The sequence below is a fragment of the Macaca fascicularis genome, chromosome 15 (assembly GCF_037993035.2).
Source record: "Macaca fascicularis isolate 582-1 chromosome 15, T2T-MFA8v1.1".
Taxonomy (NCBI): domain Eukaryota; kingdom Metazoa; phylum Chordata; class Mammalia; order Primates; family Cercopithecidae; genus Macaca; species Macaca fascicularis.
In genome coordinates this window covers 5,308,609-5,327,246 of record NC_088389.1, presented here as the reverse complement: position 1 = coordinate 5,327,246, position 18,638 = coordinate 5,308,609, and the positions used below count along the sequence as shown (strand labels likewise).

Genomic DNA, 18,638 nt, shown 5'->3' with positions numbered 1-18,638 from the left:
CCCACCTTGACCGAGCCCTTGGCCAGGGATTCTGGCCAGAGAAGCTGGGGTTCAAGTTCAGCCAGGCCCTCCCTTACCAGCTGTGTGACCTTCAGCTCCCCAGGCCTAGGTCTCCTCATCTGCGTCAGGAACAACGGCCTGACCTCCCAGGGCGCGGAGAGAGCCACTCCCAGGAGCCGGCACTCAGGGAAAGACGGGAGCCCCCCGCCCGCCGCTCCTGCCCTGACCTCAGGAACCCTGGCTGGGCTCGGACGCCCCAGCCGTCCGGACTCAGGGTGCTCACCTTGACGACAGGCGGCGTAGGAGGGACCACAGGGACGATGGGTGTGGCAGGAGGAGGTGGGGCGGCAGCTGGGGGGACTGGGACCGACGTGACGTTTGCAGTGATGGTTGGTACAGGGGTGGCAGCGATGACAGGCGTCTGGGAGACAGTGGGGGGCACGCTCTGAAAGGGGGTCGCTGGGGAGACAGAGGACACGGCCGCCACTTGCTGCGTACCTTCAAGACAAGGAAGGGACATTTGGCATGCCGGGCTCTACTAGTATTTCCAGAAGCTTCCAGTGCCACCCCTCCAGCCAGAACATGGGGGCCAGCTCTGTGCTGCCAAAACCCCCAGCCAGAAGAGCCCTCCATGCTGAGATGCCCCCGACCCTGCATCTTGGGGGCAGGACTGCTCTGGCTCATCTTGGCTGAGGGCTCCCCGCATGAAGGGGAGACCCCCGCCACAGACCATAGGAGGCAGAACAAGGAAGCCAGGGCAGTCCCATGGCCTGGCAGTCAAGGGCCACCCTGGAGTCACAGAAAGCTGGTACCGAACTCGGTTCCCTCAGTAACTAGCTGAGTGACCAAGGCTGTGGCCGTACTTAAGCCCCCAGCTTCTCCCATCTGCAACACGGGACAGCACATGGCACTGACCATCCCGCTCGGTCAGCCTTTCCATCTGGACACGCCTGCGGGCCGGGTTTCCAGGCCAGGTGGGATCCCAGGGCTCACAGCACTAATCACCACCGTGCTCCCCAACAAGGAGAGGCGGTCTTACTTGACCAGGGAGCCAGGCAGGTGACAGTGACTCTCAGGTCACAGAGAATAAAATGAGTGCTGAAGAGACAAAGTCCTAGGAGGGGCACAGGCCCCAGGCGTCATGGAAGAAGTGACTTCAGGGCTGGAGCTGGAAGGGGGAGCAGGATTTGGGAGGTGAAGAGCAGGGACAGGCGATCCTCCCAGACCATGAGCTCCTCCCCAGAGTGGGCTCAAAAGCAGCTCCAGCATTAATATCTTCTGTATCCCTGGGCTAGCTGCCCCTCCAACATCACCCACAGGCCACACTCAGCCAAGACCCAGCACCCATGAGCTCTTCACGACAGACGGGAAACAGCTCAGATGGCTAAGGGACTCGCGTCCCAGCCCATCCATCGGTGGGCCGCTGCACAGAGGCCCCGCCCCTTGCCCACCCTGGCTCCCTGTACCTGCGCTCTGGACTCCCGCAGACGGCTTCCGGCCTTTGCCCTTTGGAGCAGGGGGTAATAATTCAACTTCCTCTTGGGGCATCTGGGCCACTTTTTGTAGAAAAATTTTCTCTAAGGCTTGGGCCATTAGCACAATGTCATCTGTGGGCTGAAGACACAGAGAGTCCAGGTCAGGAAAGGAGCTGTGTGCTTGCAAAGGACATTATTAGTTGTAGCTCAAAAAAATACTTAAAATTTAACATTTGGCAGCACAGGAGAGAACTAAATGAATATATATAACATATACACACATACGTATACATACATACATATACATTTTTTTTTTTTTTCCAGACGAAATCTTGCTCTGTCACCCAGGCTGGAGTGTAGTGGCACGATTTCGGCTCACTGCAACCTCCACCTCCGAGGTTTAACTGATTCTCCTGCCTTAGCCTTCCAAGTAGCTGGGATTACAGGTGCCACCACACCCGGCTAATTTTTTTGTATTTTTAGTAGAGATGGGGTTTCATCATGTTGCACAGGTTGATCTCAAACTCCTGCGCTCAAGAGATCCGCCCACCTCAGCCTCCCAAAGTGCTGGGATTACAGGTGTGAGCCATGGCACCCGGCCAGGTGATGTGCTTTGAGCCTGCCCAAGAGCTGCTGCAAAGCGCCCAGGTCCACCTGGCACTGGCAAGAATGGCCAGGGGATCCGCGCCACACAGCACCCGAATCCTGACTGCAAGCGGCATTCTGGGCCGGCGTCTTACCTTGTTAGTCTTACCTTGTTATAAATGTAACAATTTGTAAACATGGTGTTGAAGTCCTGCATACACTCGCTTGCACTCCAATAATAATTATTTTCTAGTCTCTTCTTAATAGTCCCCATATCCATTGGGTTTTTTATTATTTTATGATAATCCTAGGAAAGAGATTTTCAGAGGCATTACCGAAAGATTCTACATAATTATTTTCGCAATTCCCAAGAGGATACAGCCTGGCCTTCCCAAGTGGACTGAGGACTGGGGCTGGCCCAGAGGCACTTTCTGATCTCTGACAGCAGTGGGCTATGGTGAGGTGGGCACTTGGCCAGCTCCAAACTCCTGCCTAACCTCTCTCCGAACCCCAAGCATGTGCAGAGGGGAGCCCACAGGGCTAGGGCAGACCCCAGGACAGGTCTACATACTGGAGATGGGGCCAAACCTTCCGGGGTCTAAACCTGCAGGTGACCAGGGCCTCGCAGAGCCTAGAGCCCAGGCCACCAAGCACCAGCCCAGGGCTTCCTCTGCAATGCTCAGGGTTTGTCTATTTGGGCCCAGGTCAAAAACGAGCATGCAGCTGAGGGCACCATCATCCGGAAGGCAGGCCTCAACATCTCTGCCTCTAACTCCAAGTGGGCTCGCCAAGCTGGCAGATGGGCCATCCTGCAGGAGCCAGTGAGGCAGAAGGCGGCCCCAGTGAACCTCGACTCCTAGGCCCCATCACCGTCCACCTGCTTTCCTCCCAGACGCGCGTGGCTTCTCCCTATTTCCTGCACCTGGGGCAGCCGCCCTCGACTCTCCCACGCCCACGTGACCGCTGTGTGCCTTCATGCTGTGGGCTTCCTGAGGCACAGGCTGTCCCCAGCTTAGCAGCACCTTCCTAAGGCCAGAATGGCAGTCTTTCCAGCAGTGGGGGCAGCACGAGGGGGACAGAGGACAGCAGCAGCAGAACGTGGCTCTTGGGGAGGCAGCAGCTACGCACCGGCAGGTTCAGTTTGATTGCGTCCACGGGCTGGTAGAAGGGCCAGGCGAACTGGTGTTTCCAGAGCGTCTTCACCACCACATTCTGCATGTACTGCAGCTGGTTGGTCTTGCGGCCGGGCTTGCTGGGGTTGGAGACCTCCGGGGGCGGTGGGTTCACAGGCCCCGGGGCTGCCGGGATCCCCGCGGGGGCGACGGTCGTGGTGGTGGACATCCTCTGGCAGCTCGCTCACTTTCTGTCACAGCAGCGGCTTGGAGAGGCCCTGGCTGCTTCTACACTCCCCGAGGAGGCGCGACGTCCCATTTCCGGGCCCAACCAGGCGACAACTGCAGTGAGGACGCACAACAGAGAGGCAGGCCAGTCACCTTGGGGACCCCCACCTCTCCCAGCCACGGCAGGCTCTGGAGGGCACCTGTCAAGCCCCAGCAGGGCCTGCTCCACTCACTCACCCCCGTTGCCCAGCCACCCAGGTGAGTGGCTGTCGGGAAACCTGCTCAAGCCAAGCGCCACCAGCTCAGGACGACTCTCCAACCACTGCTCTCAGGCCCGGGAGGGAAGGCCTGGGCGGTGGAGGGAGCTCAGGCACATGCCATTTGCTCCCAGGTGGGCGCTTGGGGCACACGCTGGGAGGCAGGTGTGCCAAGGGACTCAGCCACTGGCAGCCTTCTGCCCACCAACCAACCACTCGTGGGGGCCGACTAGTTGCTACTGGGCTCTGACAGCTTGGCCACGACAATGTTCTGAAGAGTGACCCATGCGTGGACAGCCACGATGTGGGGCCAATACAGCCACGGGAAGTGGGGCCGGCACAACACAGACGTTTGCAGACCCAAACACGGTGCGGGGAGGTGGCACCCCCGAGCGAGGCCAAGCAGTGAGGTTCTATCGTAACCAGGAGAACAAAAGCCCAGGTTTGTGATGGCAGCGTGGTTGTGACCCGGCCTGACTCTCGGCCAATCAGAGAGGTGGGAGCGGCGGCTCAGACCTTGCCGACCTCCACACCCCAGCTGACCACGGGGAGCTCTGTACATGCAAGATGCTGGGGCTTCCCTGGCCCCGACTGGCTGGCCACAGGCAGGGCTGGCAGGAAGAGGCCACCGCCACCCTGCGTGTCCCAGGTGGGCACAGACAGTCGAGAGCACCCACAGGAACGCTGCAGAGTGGAGAATGTATGCAGGCCTCCAACCATGGCCAGGGCCCTGCGGTGTAGCCCCGGGTCTACCTGTAAAGGTGTGGGGCAGACGTGAAGAGCTCTAACCCAGCGCCTGGGACTTCAACTTCAGCCTCGTCCCTTGCTGCCATTTGAGCCTTTCCTGCGCTCGTATAACTGACAGACAGGTCAGGGCTGCAGGCTCCCCTCAGAGCCCAGGCAGCAGCTCTGCCATGGGAGGAGCCGGCTCCGGCCCCAGAACCAGCCACTTGTAGATGCTCGGGGCAGACAGTCAAGACTAGGGGAAGTCTGTGAGCTGGCTGACATCTGGTTGATCTCCTGAAATCTGCCCCGGTTGGCAGTTACACCCCAGCAATGGGCAAATGCTGCAAACCGGGAGCCCCTCCCCAAGCTGGATGTTCAATGTTGTCAGCACCCTGCATGGCAACGTCACTTCCTCCCACCCCACCCCAGAGTGGAAAGGGCTTCAAAGCTACACGCAACACAGCTCACCCACCAAGCATGCCTGCACGAGAGAACGTGTCTCAACTCCAGGAGCGTCCACCTGTGCCAAGGTCTCATCCAGGGAAGCCCCTCATACCCAACCTCTTCCACGCCCTCCTGGGGTGAGCGGGTGCCTCCATGCCCCTCCATCTCACCAAGCCGCTGCTCACAGCCCCAGGCCGCAACCCTGGTGGGGAGGGCAGCTGCGCCGGTTTCTGTGTCTTCAGCCCAGTCACAGAGCTGCTGTGCTGGGCACAAACCTGGGGTCCCCCAAACGCCTCTCTTCCTGCTGCCCCAGGCCAGAGGGTGGCGGCACTGCCCCTCACTACCACCACTTGCTAGGATTTCCATGAAGCCCTCCCAGCAGGGCTCCCTGCTCTGCCCCGCAAGGACCGCCTAGCCCGTACCGCAGGGCGATCCTGTTAAAACCAAGTCAGATCAGGTCACTGGTCTGCTCAAAACCTCCCAGGAGCTCCATGTGACTCAGAGTGAAAGTGAGTCCAGCCCCACCCTGGCTGGTGGGGCCTGGGGCGACCCAGAGTGACCGAGTCCTGAGACCTGCATCCTGTCTCCTGTGACTTGCAGCCCTCCCTCAATGCCTGGACAGCAGCAGGCTCTTGCCCTCCCAAGGTCTCCAGGTACCTCCCAGAACACCCGTTCTGCTGGGCCCCAGGCAGCACAGACGCTGGGGCCAGCCACACGACCTGGTCCTTCCACTTCCCCACGAGGCTCCTGAGGGTGGAGGAGTCAGGCACAGAGAGAGCTCACGACAGTGACGGGCACCAAGCACCACACGCAGCTCCGCTGAGACTGCCGGGCAGCACCGACAGAAGGCCCAGGCTGTGCTGCTGCCGCCTCCCAGGGCCCAGATGTCGGCTCCCAGGTGTCAGTCATGGGAGGAAATTCCCAGTAGCCACTGCTGCTGCACAGGCCCAGGGGCCAGGAAATGGGGCTGAAACTGACCTTTGGGGGTGTGGGAGTGGTCATGGGACAAACGAAGGCTCCCCGGCTGCAGGCCAGCTTCCTCCAAGCATGAGGATAGACGGTCACAGCTCAACGTGGGGGCCTGCTTCTGCTGCCATTGGGACACAACGCCTGGCCAGACGAGGCCCTTCAAGCCACCTACTTCCAGCCACCCGCCCACTGTTCCAAACCAGAGGCTGAGTAGGAGCCCAGCTCCGGCCATGGACACCGGAGTGCAGGCCTCGTCCTGGGTGGGGAAGGCAGCCCCGCCCAGCCATGGACTGTGAGCTTGAGCAAGGCAGAGGGAGGGGCGCCCTGGGCTCTGGTTGGCACAAGCCCACCAGCCACTGCAGAGCCGCCCGAGGCCCAGCCCAGGAGCCCTCCTGGTGCTGCCAGGGAAATCCCGGCCAATGTGGTTAAAGCTCTAGGGCTGCGCCTGGTGCCAGCATGTGCTCACTGAATGCCAGTGGTCACTACAGGCCCTGAGGGTGCAGCTCGCCTCCAGCTCTGCTACCTGGCAGAAACACACCGACCCCAACAAGACCTGGAAGCTGAGGGGTGCAGTGTAAAAAACCCCTGGCACACACTGGCAGCCGACTGCCCCACCCCTGGTGGCGAGGTATGGTGACCTCACCTCACCTCTCCTGGAACACCAACCTGCCCTCTGAGACACCGACCCCACACACACTCAGATTTTTGCAAAAACTTGAGGACAACACGATGCCATGACAAGTGGCCCTGCCTCCCCAACAAGCCCTCAGCACAGAAGCAGAGCCCCCAGGCAGCCTGGCACCGGCCAGTGGGAGGGGCGGGGAGGGAGGGCAGCCAGAGGGCAAAGGAGTGGCATCCCCTTCAAGCCCTCTCCGCTACCAGGTACCGAGACCCACCACCTGGTAAGGACCACGCCGGGCAAGACGAGACCAGAAGACGAGTCAGGTGAGAGCCCAGGGTGACCCTCCCTGTGGGAGAGTGTTCGACTCCCAGAGTCCTGCGGGGAGGGACCGCTGAGACGGGCTCAGTGCCTCAGGTCCCCGTCCGCAGCACGTTCACACCACATCATCCCCTCTGGGGCTGAAGGCCAGTCCCGTCCGCAGACGCCTTCCCTCCAAGTGCAGTGGGTGGACAGACAAAAACCTCAGCCAGCGCCTAGCTCTGCCACCCTCAGTGTCTCCACTGTCCAGACAGAGAAGATGAAGAAACCCGAAGGCATCTGTGTGAGGGAGCCCCACACGGACGCTGGAAAGAACCAGGGCGACCTGCAGACCGCCTTGAAAGACCTCCCCTGGGGCGGTGGAAAGGAGATGAGGCAAAGAGCTTCCCGACCAGAGCCCACGCACCTTCCACGTCTGTGCGGGGAGCTCGGGGCCCCATCCTGAGATGTGAAAGGCAACTGAGGCTTCCACAAAGAAATTACAATGAAACAGACACCGGCCAGGCCAGCTGAAAATCAGTGATGGACTAAGGTACAAATCGACGTGGAGGTTCCAACAAGAGAAGGACGGTGGTGGGATCACCCTACCCCAGCTTCTGAGCACCCCAGAGGACGCACAAGCAGGACAGCCAGGTGCTTTCACACCACGCTCACCCCACCTCCGCCCTCTGGCCCAGATGTCGGCGGCTCCTCTGCAGGGTGAGGTGGGGTGGGAGCAGACAGTGGAGAAAACACCACAAACAGCACAGGTGGTCGGCCAGGGCCACAAACCCTTCAGCTCACTGATGCCGAGACCCCCGCAATCCCCACAACAAACCTGCAAGGTCAGAATGATTGCGCACATGTACAGACGACTAAGCGGAGGCCCCTTCCTCCTTCACCTCCGGAGTGCCACCTGAGCGCCGAGGCTTTGGGACACGAAGCACTCAGCAGTGGGCAGTGGAGGCACAGCCTAGGATCAAGACCCTGGGCTTCCTACCCCAGGCTCCTCAGCCTGCAGGCGGCCACACAGCAAGAGGACACTGGGCAGTTACGGAACGAGGCGCTCCTGCTTCCCCCACCCCCAACGGCCAGCAAGGACACAAAGGCAGCCCAGGGCAGGACCAGCCGCCAGCCACAAGGCCCCTCCAGAACCCAAGGTTCAGTGGAGACTCCGAAAGGGCTGACTACAGGGCCCCCACGGGGTCCACACACCAGCCACAGAGGCCATGCAGAAAGGCGGTAGGGGGCCACTACGGGGTCCACACACCAGCCACAGAGGCCATGCAGAAAGGCGGTAGGGGGCCACTACGGGGTCCGCACACCAGACACAGAGGCCCTGCGAGGGAGGCATGGAGCGCCTGGGTGTCGGCACACCCGGATCCACGGCCCGGCTCGCCACCCCCGGCTGACCTCGCTGTGGAGTGAAGAGATGGTTTGTGTGGAGAGCTCAGTAAGGCCGTCATCTGCCGTGCTTCCCACCATAGCCCATGGGCAGGCATCAAAGTCATGCCCCCCATAGGCCACAGCTTCACTCACGCAAGGACATTCTGGGGGCTGGGACGTCCTAGCCAGCGGCTAGAACTGGGTGTGACCATGGGCCCCCTTGGCTGGGGAGAAAAGGAGGTGCCCCTAGATCCCAAGTCACCCAGGGCCGCAGCAAAGGGAGGAGGACCTTGCATCACTCCAGGGTGCCACGTGGACGAACAGAGGTAACACTGGGAGCGTGGCCGGCAGTGTTGGACATTCAGAACACATCTGCCCAAAACAAACATGGTCTTTACTTCTCCCAGCTCCCAGAAACAAAGTAAACAGAAGGATCATGTCTGGATGCCAGGGACCAGCCCCTCACTGTTACATCCCTATCCCCCCAGGCCGGAGTCTGACCACTCCATGTCACCTGCCTCTACTCCTGTCGTGACTGTCAACTTTCTGGACTTCAGAAAGTCAAACCTGCTAGGGGAGCCTTTCCCGAGGGGCTGGAGGTGTCTCTCCTACACGGCCCCCTACCCCAGGGTCTGAGATGACATCACAAATCAAACCCGGTCTTCTGCAGATACACAGGTTCAAACTACGGGCAGCCTTGCATCAGCTGTAAAGGGTTCAGTCCCTCGCTCAGCCCACTGTGTCACCAAGAGGGAGGGTGGGTGGGTGGCCAAAGAGGGCTCCGTTTCACAGTCCAGGAAGGAGTGGCCTGGGCCCCACGGCTGGTGTAGGCAGTGGCACCGGGTGTGAAGCAAAGCTGGGCACTGGAGGCTGTGTGCCTTGGGCTGGTGTGCTGGCAGAGCCTGCTGGAGGAGCCAAGGGGCACTGATTCAACACTGGCTGTATTTCTGGAACCAGAGTTAGTATCGAGGGTACGGTGGCATTGTAGTTATAACCTTTCAAAAGTCCTCATCTTTCAGAGATTTGGACTGAAAGTTCTATAAATTACACGTGTCTGGAATTTGTTTGATGGTAACATGAGGGGTGAAAATGAGTGGAGTCTGGAAGAAACGGGCCAGCCCAGAGCTGCCCCTGCCCGCGGAAGCTTCTCAGAGGGAAGAGGGCGCACCTCTCTTCTCCCCAGGCCCCCAGCACCCTGTTCCTCAACACACACACTGCATGCTGTGTCCTCACAGCAACTGTGGGGTCCAGGGTTCTGCCTTGCACCCACTCTCCACCTTCATGGGATGGGGAGGAAGCTGAGGAGACTCCCGTGAGGAAGTGGGGCAGGGGTGGGGCAGATGGACTCAGGTGGAGTGAGTTGGGCTGGAGGAAGGCAGCAGTGCCAGAGACCCCAGTGCCTTAAAGTCTAGACACATGAAACCTTTGTGTTGCTATCCCTCCTTCACCCCTCGTACCTGCCCTGCGGGAATGTGCAGCAGAAGAGGGTGTGGTCTCCTGGGGGTAAACTCTTGCTCCTCTTCTCGGGGAGCGGGGGCCCACGCCAGGGCTCACAGGGACCCTGGACACTGGCGGGGCTGGAAGCCAGTGTGCTAGAACGTGAACCTGAAGGGTCTGTGAGCATGTATAGGAGCTCAACCAGGCCTGCCAGCTAAAGGGTGGGAGACAGGGCAGGAGAACTAATTTTACCACTCAGTCCTCCTGTGGTGAGGGGCTCCCACACAGCCTGCTGGCAGCTGCTTCGCTCTGAGGGGCTCTTTGCCGTGTGGGCAAGGCCCCCTCAGGAAGGCAGCCCGGCCATTAGCTGCCTGTCACAGCAGCAGTCTCATCCTCAGCAAACACACTCCGTCCCTGGGACCTTGGCAGGGAAGCTGTGGGTCCTTTGGGGACAGGCCTGGGGAGCCAGATGTGCTACTGCTGCTCTCCCCCGGGCACCACAGGACAGGGATGGAGCTCCATCTCCCAAAGGAGGCGGCGGAGGCTCAGAGATCCTCCCTGGGGCCCACCTCCCTCCCCGGGTCTCCCACTCAGCTGCCCACGAAGCCCATGCTATAGAGCCCACAGGCGCTGCCTGCCCGGCCCAGCAGAGAGAGAGGCAGAGGCCACCCCTGCCAGTCGGGTGAAAGTCGGAGTGAGCAGACAGCCTGCCTTAGACACAAGAGGATCTGAAACTGCCCAGAGAGGAAACTCAGACAAACCACAAAAGTCCTCGAACGCCAAGCAAAAAACTCAGCAGTGAGCGGGTCTGGTGAGATCCTCAAGGACCCAGGCCATGCACAGTGGCTCAGGCCTGTGATCCGAGCACCTTGGGAGAGACAGGAGGATCCCCTGAAGCCAGGAGTTCAAAACCAGCCTGGGCAACATAGTCAGTCTCTGATTCTATGAAAATTTTAAAAAATTAGCCAGGCCTGGTGGTGCACCTAGAATCCCAGCTACTCAGGAGGCTGAGGTTGGGAGGATCACTTGAGCCTGGGAGCTTGAGGACACAGTCAGCTGTGATCGCACTGCTGCACTCCAGCCCGGATGTCAGAGCAAGCCCCTGACACACACACACACAGGCTCCCCGAACACTGACTAGCCCCCTCCCTGGGTCCCACTCATGCCCTATCCAGGAGGGGCTCTGTGCTGGACATGGAAGGGATGTTGGTGAGGTGGCCCGAGTCCTACCTATCCTCACCGTTGCTGTGTGGCCCCAGGCAGGCACACCTCTGGCCCAGAAGCTGTGGGTGCTCCCCCGAACCCCTCCCAAGGTCCCTGGATTCCGCCTTCCTCTCCATAGGGCACAGGAGGACCTAAATGAAAAGCAGAAATTCAGCCCCTTTTAGGCTGGCCCAGCTGAGAATTTATCAGAAAAGATGCTGAGTCCTGGACCGTTTCAGGGCTGTGGACAAGCGGGGAAGGAATGCAAATCTGTAAAGTTGCCACCAAAGAAAACACCCAGAAAAGCCGGCAGCAGCCTCCCTGACCCCTCCCGCCATTCCATGGCCCTCCTGGGGGGCAGGGACCTAGAGGGGCAGGAGCGGGCACACCACCTGGCCCGCACAGCAGCACAGCCTTCAGGCACTCCACAGAGGGAGGACAGAGGGGTGCCGTCCCCAACGCCACACCCTGGGGCAGACCAGCCAAGGGGCAGCGGCTGGACCATGGGGGCATCTCCAGCCTGGTTTGACCCCAGAACACAAAGCCCTTATTTGGGGTCCAGGAAGGAGGAGTCCCAGCTTTCGGCAAACAGGCAGGGCTGGGAGGACGGCTTACCAAGGCCACTGCGGCTATAGCATGGGTCGGGAGGAGCGGTGGCAGGGAGGGACAGGCTACACAGCTCTGCAGAGGCTCAGCCAGGCCTGCCAGCGAAAGGGTGGAAGACAGGAGCACTGGAACCAGGGGTGGGGGTGCTGGAGGAAGCTAGGGGAGGCCTTTCCCAGGGGCTCCCATTCCCCAGGGGTCTCCAGCCCTGGGATTTCCATAGCCCTGGGCCTCTGTACCCTGAGGGTCCCCATGTCCCTGACTGGGTGGCCCCCACTGCGGCACTCCAGCCCGTCTCTTGGACTCTGTCCTGCATCAGTGGGGGTCAGATGAGCCCCATCTTCCATAGGTGGAGGGGACGCTCAGAGGTTAAGGGGCACAAGCTCACCCAGGCAGAGAAGGCCAGAGCCAGCTTGAACAAAGCTGGACATCCACGCCAGACTCACCGCCAGCACCCCACGGCCCCAGAATTCTCGGGATAATGCTGGGAGTGGTGTTGTGATTGGCTGTGGCAGGAGGGAGCTCAGACTGTGAGAAAGGACCCCAGCCTGCCACCCCCACACCCAAAACTAACCCGGCCAACAGAGCACCTGTCCCCAGGCGGCCAAAGGGGCCTCCCTGGCCCACGTGGTGACCAGCGGCCACCCTGGGGCCACCCTCCAGGACTCGGGAAACTGGATCTGTCCGGGCAGGGCTGCCTTCAGTGACAGACGGAGCCAACTGTTTCCTTCTGTGGAGCTAGGGGAGAAGTCGGGGGTTGGGGGCCCCCTGTCACCCTGGAGGAGCCCTGGGGATGGCAGCTGGGCATCATGGGCCCCACCCGAGCAGGCACAGCCAGCCCTGGCGCCTACTCCCCAGGGGACTCTGCGCAGTGCCGTGAGCCCCCCATGCACAGCGCACCTGCTCTCCCACAGCTGCCTGGCCGCCTGTCTACAGACCCAGCCCTGTCCCCGGGCGCTTCAGCAGACTGGTTGGGCTGTCCTGGGGCATGGCCCCAGACGTACTGCGCAGGTTGCAGCTGCCAGCAGCACCTCTCCCGTGACTGTCCCCTGTACCCCACAGTTCTCCCCACTCTGCATCCCCCAAGTGCCTTCCAGACCTAAGACCTCATATGCCTCCTGCTTTCTGAACCCAGGGCCTGTGCTTCTCCATAGCCTGACGGCCCTGGGAGAGTGGCTTCTCAGAAGGTTTCCCTTCCTGCCATGACGCCCCACAGCCTTCTGGCCACACCCTATCACCTCTTCCAAGCTCTGTCCCCACCCGCCTCTCTACCCCTGTGGGACCCTCATGAGGGACGTAAGGAGGCCTGACCCTCCTCTGCACACGGTGGGAACGAGGAAGCCAGCCCCACAGACACGGGTCAGGCCCTCCCAACCCCAGGCCACTGCCACGTAGTCAGGGTCTCCCACAGGGCTGGGAAGGGCAGGAGAGCCACGACTCAGGCAGGGGACTCTCTTCAGAGGGGCAGTGAGTGAGGACAGCACCTGGCCCTTTACAGGGAAGGAGACACCATGCTCTCAGAGGGACACAGCCTCAGGGTCAGGCCCTGGAACTCCGCCTACCGTGCACTTCTTAAAACAAAGCTGCGGCGGGCCCACCCAGCACCCATCTGTCTGCTTCATCTCCTCTTGGCCGGCCTGCTGAGAACCAAACGCACAAAACACCCCAGCCAAGGAGTCAGGCCTGGCCTTACCGCTCTCCCACCCAGCCATGCCAAGCCAGGACAAGGGGCCAGCAGGGCCGCAGCTCTCAGACCATCCCCTTGGTTATCTCATCCATGTTCTCTGCCCGCGCCCAACCACAAACGCGGAGGACTGCAGGGCGCCCCCAGGTCTGTTGCCGGGACAGAGTGGAAGCAGAGCTAAGAGCAGAGCGTGGGCGTGCAGCACATCTGTCCGTAAGTCCACAGCCCACAGAGCCACCGTGCTTGACCCTTGCCTCCTACCCCAGCAAGGGCCTGGTCAGTGCACCCAGGGCTCCGTCCTATGGTGTGGGCAGATGGGGGTGGGTGGCACCGTGGACCCGCAGGCTCACACAGGTGCCCCTTTGCACATTTTGCTCCCTGTAGGATTGTCAGGCCAGGGCTGCAGGGACGCATGGCACAGGGAGGGCATCCCCTCAGCCGCTTATGGTAGATTCGTCTTCCTTCTGCCACATGACAGGTTATAGCTACAACCCTCAACACTCCTGCAGGGGCCAGGCACCCCGCACAGATGTATCTCTGCCTCATCTCGGTCAGTGCTCACACAGAGGCTAAGGACGTCCCGCCCCCGAGCCCCACAGCTCCCAGGTACCGACTCGGAGCCCCAGGTCCTCACAGGTGCACCGAGGGCACTCCCTCTGCCCCAGACTCCAGGCCCAATCAGCAGCCGCCTCTGCAGATCACACCCGAGTCCACTGGGCGCTCTGGGAAATGCTGCAGCTGGTTAACAAGCCACACTCAGAAAGACCCAGCCGGCAACTTCTGAACATCACCGCACCCTCAGCAGGACACTTTTCCAAGTGGCTGGAGAAGTTGTCCCCACAACACCTCGTTAACTTCTGACGAACTCAGTACCTTGGGGGCCTGCAGCAAGGAGGGGGGCAGGGGCATGTTCCAAGCCCCGTCTTCCCAACACAAGGCTCCGAAGGCCCCGCGAGGAGGCAGCCTGCGAACTGACTCTCAGGGAACAGCCACAGGCTGGTGCCAGACGCAGACAGCCAACAGCACAGACACAACAGGGTCCGAGCCTCCAGTCACACACACAGGTCCTGTCTCCACTGGGAGCTCAATCAGCCGTGGCCAGAAGACTCACAATTTAAACCATCAACAGGTGAATGGCCCAAAATGTGACACTTTCTCTTTAAAAGAGCTCTCGGCACGGTGGCTCACACCTATAATCTCAGCACTTCGGGAGGCTCAGATGGGTGGATTACCTGAGGTCAGGAGTTCAAGACCGGCATGGCCAACATGGCGAAACTCCATCTTTACCAAAAAATAAAAATAAAAATAGCCAGGCGTGGTGGCGGGCACCTGCAATCCCAGCTACTTGGGAGGCTGAGGCAGGGAGAATTGCTTGAACCCAGGAGGTGGAGGTTGCAGTGAGGGGAAATCATGCCATTACACACCAGCCTGGGCAACAGAATGAGACTCTGTCTCAAAATAAATAAATAAATGAGCTCTTAAGGATCTTCGCCGAGCATGGTAGCTCATGCTTGTAATCCCAGCACTTCAGGAGGCTGAGGCGGGTGGGTCACTTACGGCCAGGAGTTTGAGACCAACCTGGCCAACATGGTGAAACTCCATTTCTACTAAAAATACAAACAAACAAATAAGCAAGCCCTCAAGCACCTCAGATGGCAGGAGTCCAGGAACCGGAGCAGGGAGGCCGGGCACAGGGGCCCATGATTTCACAGAAAGGAGAGGACAGAAAGCCCTATGCTCCACCACCAGCTGGGCACCTCTACAAGGTGGCAGTACCAACAAAAACACAGGAGCAAGGCCATTCTTGGCAAATGCTGACCCAAATGTACCTGGCGCCCCATCATGCTTTGCCACCTGTACATCTCTTCTGCTCCAACAAGGGGGTGGAGCCACAGGGGTCAGGAAGGCCCCAGGCAGACCAACAAGTTCCAAAACCTTCTTATGGCAAGAAGCCTTGCATTCTGCCTTGATTCATCCAATTACCTTTTAGCTTCAACCAGATACTGGCTTCGTGATATAAGGGACCTGCCAGCCAGGCGCGGTAGCGCATGCCTGCAATCCCAGCACTTTGGGAGGCCGAGGCAGGTGGATCACGAGGTAAGGAGCTTGAGACCAGCCTGACCAATGTAGTGAAACCCCGTCTCTACTAAAAATACAAAAAAAATAGCGGTGCATGGTGGCAGACGCCTGTAATTCCAGCTACTTGGGAGGCTGAAGCAGGAGAACCGCTAGAACCCGAGAGGTGGGGGTTGCAGTGAACTGAGATCGTGCCACTGCACTCCAGCCTGGGTGACAACACGAGACTCCATCTCAAGGCGGAAAAAAAAAAAAAAAGGCACCTGCCTGGGACAGGAACCCCGTCAGGTCAGTTATACCTTGATGATTGGGTCAAGGAAGCAAGAGGAGGATCCTCTGACCAACTGCTTCAACTGCTTTGAAAACCAAGAGACCTGCAGCATGACTTCAGGGACACCCCCACCTCCCAGGCAGCAATGCCGGGAAAGGTAGGCTCCGGCTCCCCACACCCCGCCCCAGTACCCTGTGTATCCACCGTAAAACATGGCTCTTCCCATGGAGAACTGGGCCGACGAGCAGCTGGACAGACACAGCACAGCTGCTGGTTTTGTGCCAATCACCCTACTTGGGAAACCCGGAGCCACCATGCCTCAGAGAAAGTGGTGGCACTTCCTGGTGGCATCAGGAATGGGACGAGGCCATCACCGCCCACCTGGTGCACAGGGTTCCTGCTGCTGGCACCTCCAGAGCCTGGAGGAAGAGGGCAGAGGAAGGGACCGCAGGCTGCAGCAGGCCTGGCTGCTCCGCTTTGCACACCCCCACTTTCACTTTCTGGGTATGACTACTTCAGAGTGGAGGGCACGGAGTGTTTGCAAGTCCCGTCCTTCATTCAAAGCTCACTCACTTCCGACGCAGGCGCGAGTTGTCAAAGGAAAGTAATTACTCTGCTTTCTAAAAACAAAACAAAAATAAAAACGCAGTGACTGCCCACCCGGAGAAAGCTTTTGAAATCCCTCCTCCCCGGATGTCCCAGCGGCAGGGCTCAGGCTGGAGCTGCTCCCAGTCTTTCCAGGCACCCGGTGCCCTGCTGAGGCACCCGGCCTCCGAGGCTACCGGTAAGGTCAGAAAGAAACGCCCCGGCTCGCTGTCCCGTCACAGCGAGTGCCTTATCTTTCTTGATCAGTAACGACCAGCACACATCAAGGCCTCAACAGAGAAAACGGCAAACACAGACCTTTATTTGCAAATGAGAGGCTGCATCAGGGCTGCCAGGGAAGGACCCCGGAGGGAGGTGTCTCTAACCCCTAAGGCCAGCCCCTTGCAGGGATTTAGACCTTCCTTAGACCCCGTTGGAAGCCAGTAACAAACTACTTTCCGCAGAAAAATGCCACACAACTTTGCATAGATTTCAGAATCTCCCCGGGTCCACTGCATGGACCCAGGAAGAAACTCTCCATTTTAAAATAAAGAGTAGGCCGGGCGCGGTGGCTCAAGCCCGTAATCCCAGCACTTCGGGAGGCCGAGATGGGCGGATCACGAGGTCAGGAGATCGAGACCATGCTGGCTAACACGGTGAAACCCCGTCTCTACTAAAAAATACAAAAAATTAGCCGGGCGAGGTGGCGGGCGCCTGTAGTCCCAGCTACTTGGGAGGCTGAGGCAGGAGAATGGCGTGAACCCAGGAGGCGGAGCTTGCAGTGAGCTGAGATCCGGCCACTGCACTCCAGCCCGGGTGACAGAGCGAGACTCCATCTCAAAAAAAAAAAAAAAAAAAAAAAGTAAAGAGTAAGGGGAAAAGGCTACAAAAGAGCAGGGAAAGAGAAAATTCTTTTCCTCTTCTGTTTCTTCTCACAGGGGAGGGCGGGGGAGGACGGAACACACGAAGCTGTCTCATGCAGTTCCAGTCCAATTACTCTGCCCACCAATGCACTACAGTCTCCCCTCCTGGTTAACTTTTGTAGACAATGGCCAAGTTTAATCTAAGGAGGAGAAACCCCAGCTATATATTTCTGAGCAGAAAGCTTTCAACCAAAACTAAGGATCGCAACCACTCAAGGACTGGGTCCAATGGAGGAACTCACACGATGGACGCCAGGTCCCTGCCCCCGGTGGGTCTCGGCGGGCCGAGTTCTGGGACGCCCGCCTTCGAGGGAAAGAAGGCCGCGCGAAGCCCCCATCCCGGCCCTGCCCCCATACGAGCAACCGGTGGAATGAGACTTCCCGCACGCCCCAGCTTTATTCACAGGGAGCCCACCAGGGCCATGTGGGTGTACAAGGTTCGGGGTGCGCATTTCTCCCCGGATGGGCTGGTATCACGTTGTCACTCCGGCGGCCCCCAAAAGTGGGAAGGAGGGGAAGCACCCCCGACCCTCCCGCTCCAACTCGCCCTCGCCCGGATTAAGCTATTTTCAGGCTGATTTCAAAACGGGAACTGGGTCTCCCCCTGGTTTGGGTGCAATAATCCGACAACTCAGGGGGGCTCAAAGTCAGCTCTGGGCCCGTAACTCTGGGAGGAGGCCGCGCAGAGCCCAGGCCCGAGCCCAGCCTTGCCCCCCGCCCCGGCAGCGGCGCGCGGCGACCGTCCCCAGGCGCGGGCCCCAGCAACGGCTCTGGAGAGAGGCCGGCGGGACAGGCGCGGGGAAAGTGGCGCCGCGGAGCGCACGGCCGCAGGCCGGGGCCGCCGCGCGCACCTTCCCCCTCCGCGCGCACCTTCCCCCTCCGCGTCCTCCCTGGGTTCCCCCCTTCGAAAGATGGCGGGCGGAGGAAAGGGGGAAAAAAATCCCTTCCGTGAGGGAGGGCGCGCGGAGGCCGGGCTGGCGCGGGGCGCGCGGGCCGCGCCAACTCCGGGCTGCGCGCCCCGGCCGCAGCGACGCCCCCGAGTCCGGGACGGAGGCGGCCAGGCGGGAGCGGGCGGAGGGGAGCGGAGTCCGCGCCGCCGCCGCCGCCGCCGCTACCGCCGCCGCGACCCCGGGCGGCCGCCGCGCTTTGTTGCATCGTGGCCGCGCACAAAGGCGGCGGCAGCGGCGGCCCCGGGCTCCCGGTTCCCCCGGACGCGCTGGCGGCCTGCGCGGGGCGCTCGGGCCGCGCTCCCCGGCCCGGCCCGACCCGCCGCCGCCCGCGCCGCCCGCCGCCCCGCGCGCGCAAGGAAGCAAGAGAAAGGCGTACTTGGCCTCGCGGCTCCAGCGGCCGTCCCCTCCCGGCCCGCGCGGCCGGCTCCTCTTTGGCTCGCCGGCCCCGGCAGCATAATAGACGCGCCGGAGCCGAGCAGGGCTCATGCGCTACGCCGCGGCGCCTGGCGGGAGTCGTAGTCCGCGGCCGGGCCCGCGCCGGGGCCGCCCAGGGGAGGCCGCAGAGCGCGGACTACATGTCCCGGCCCCGCCGGCGCCGCGCCCCGCCCCGCGCGCCCCCGCCCGCCCCGCCGACCCGGCCGAGAGCGGGCCTGGCCCGGGGGGCGCGCGGGGGCGGGGCCCGACCCCCGCCCGGCAGGGCAGCAACGGTGGGACCCCGTGGGCCGTTCCCCGCCCGGGCCCGCGCGGGTCTCCCCACCCCGTGTCGGGGACGGCGCCTGGCGGCGGATTTTCCGGTACCCCAGGA

At 60.9% G+C, this 18,638-nt stretch overlaps 1 protein-coding gene across 8 annotated transcripts in view; it reads right to left on the bottom strand.

Moving 5' to 3' along the window:
- Positions 1-18,638, bottom strand: part of BRD3 (bromodomain containing 3) — a 106,397-nt gene that overhangs the window by 19,857 nt on the left and 67,902 nt on the right. For 4 of the 8 annotated variants that reach the window (XM_074016057.1, XM_074016058.1, XM_065529889.1 and 1 more), the window contains 4 exons: positions 3,189-3,514; positions 2,230-2,367; positions 1,467-1,614; positions 284-498 (listed from right to left, as the gene is read on the bottom strand). In XM_074016057.1, coding sequence (XP_073872158.1) covers positions 284-498; positions 1,467-1,614; positions 2,230-2,367; positions 3,189-3,401 — 714 coding nt within the window. In that variant the 5' untranslated portion in view covers positions 3,402-3,514. Of the gene's footprint in view, positions 1-283; positions 499-1,466; positions 1,615-2,229; positions 2,368-3,188; positions 3,515-18,209; positions 18,265-18,638 lie in introns of those variants that run through there. The other 4 variants (XM_065529888.1, XM_065529890.1, XM_045374249.2 and 1 more) reach the window with 2 other exon arrangements.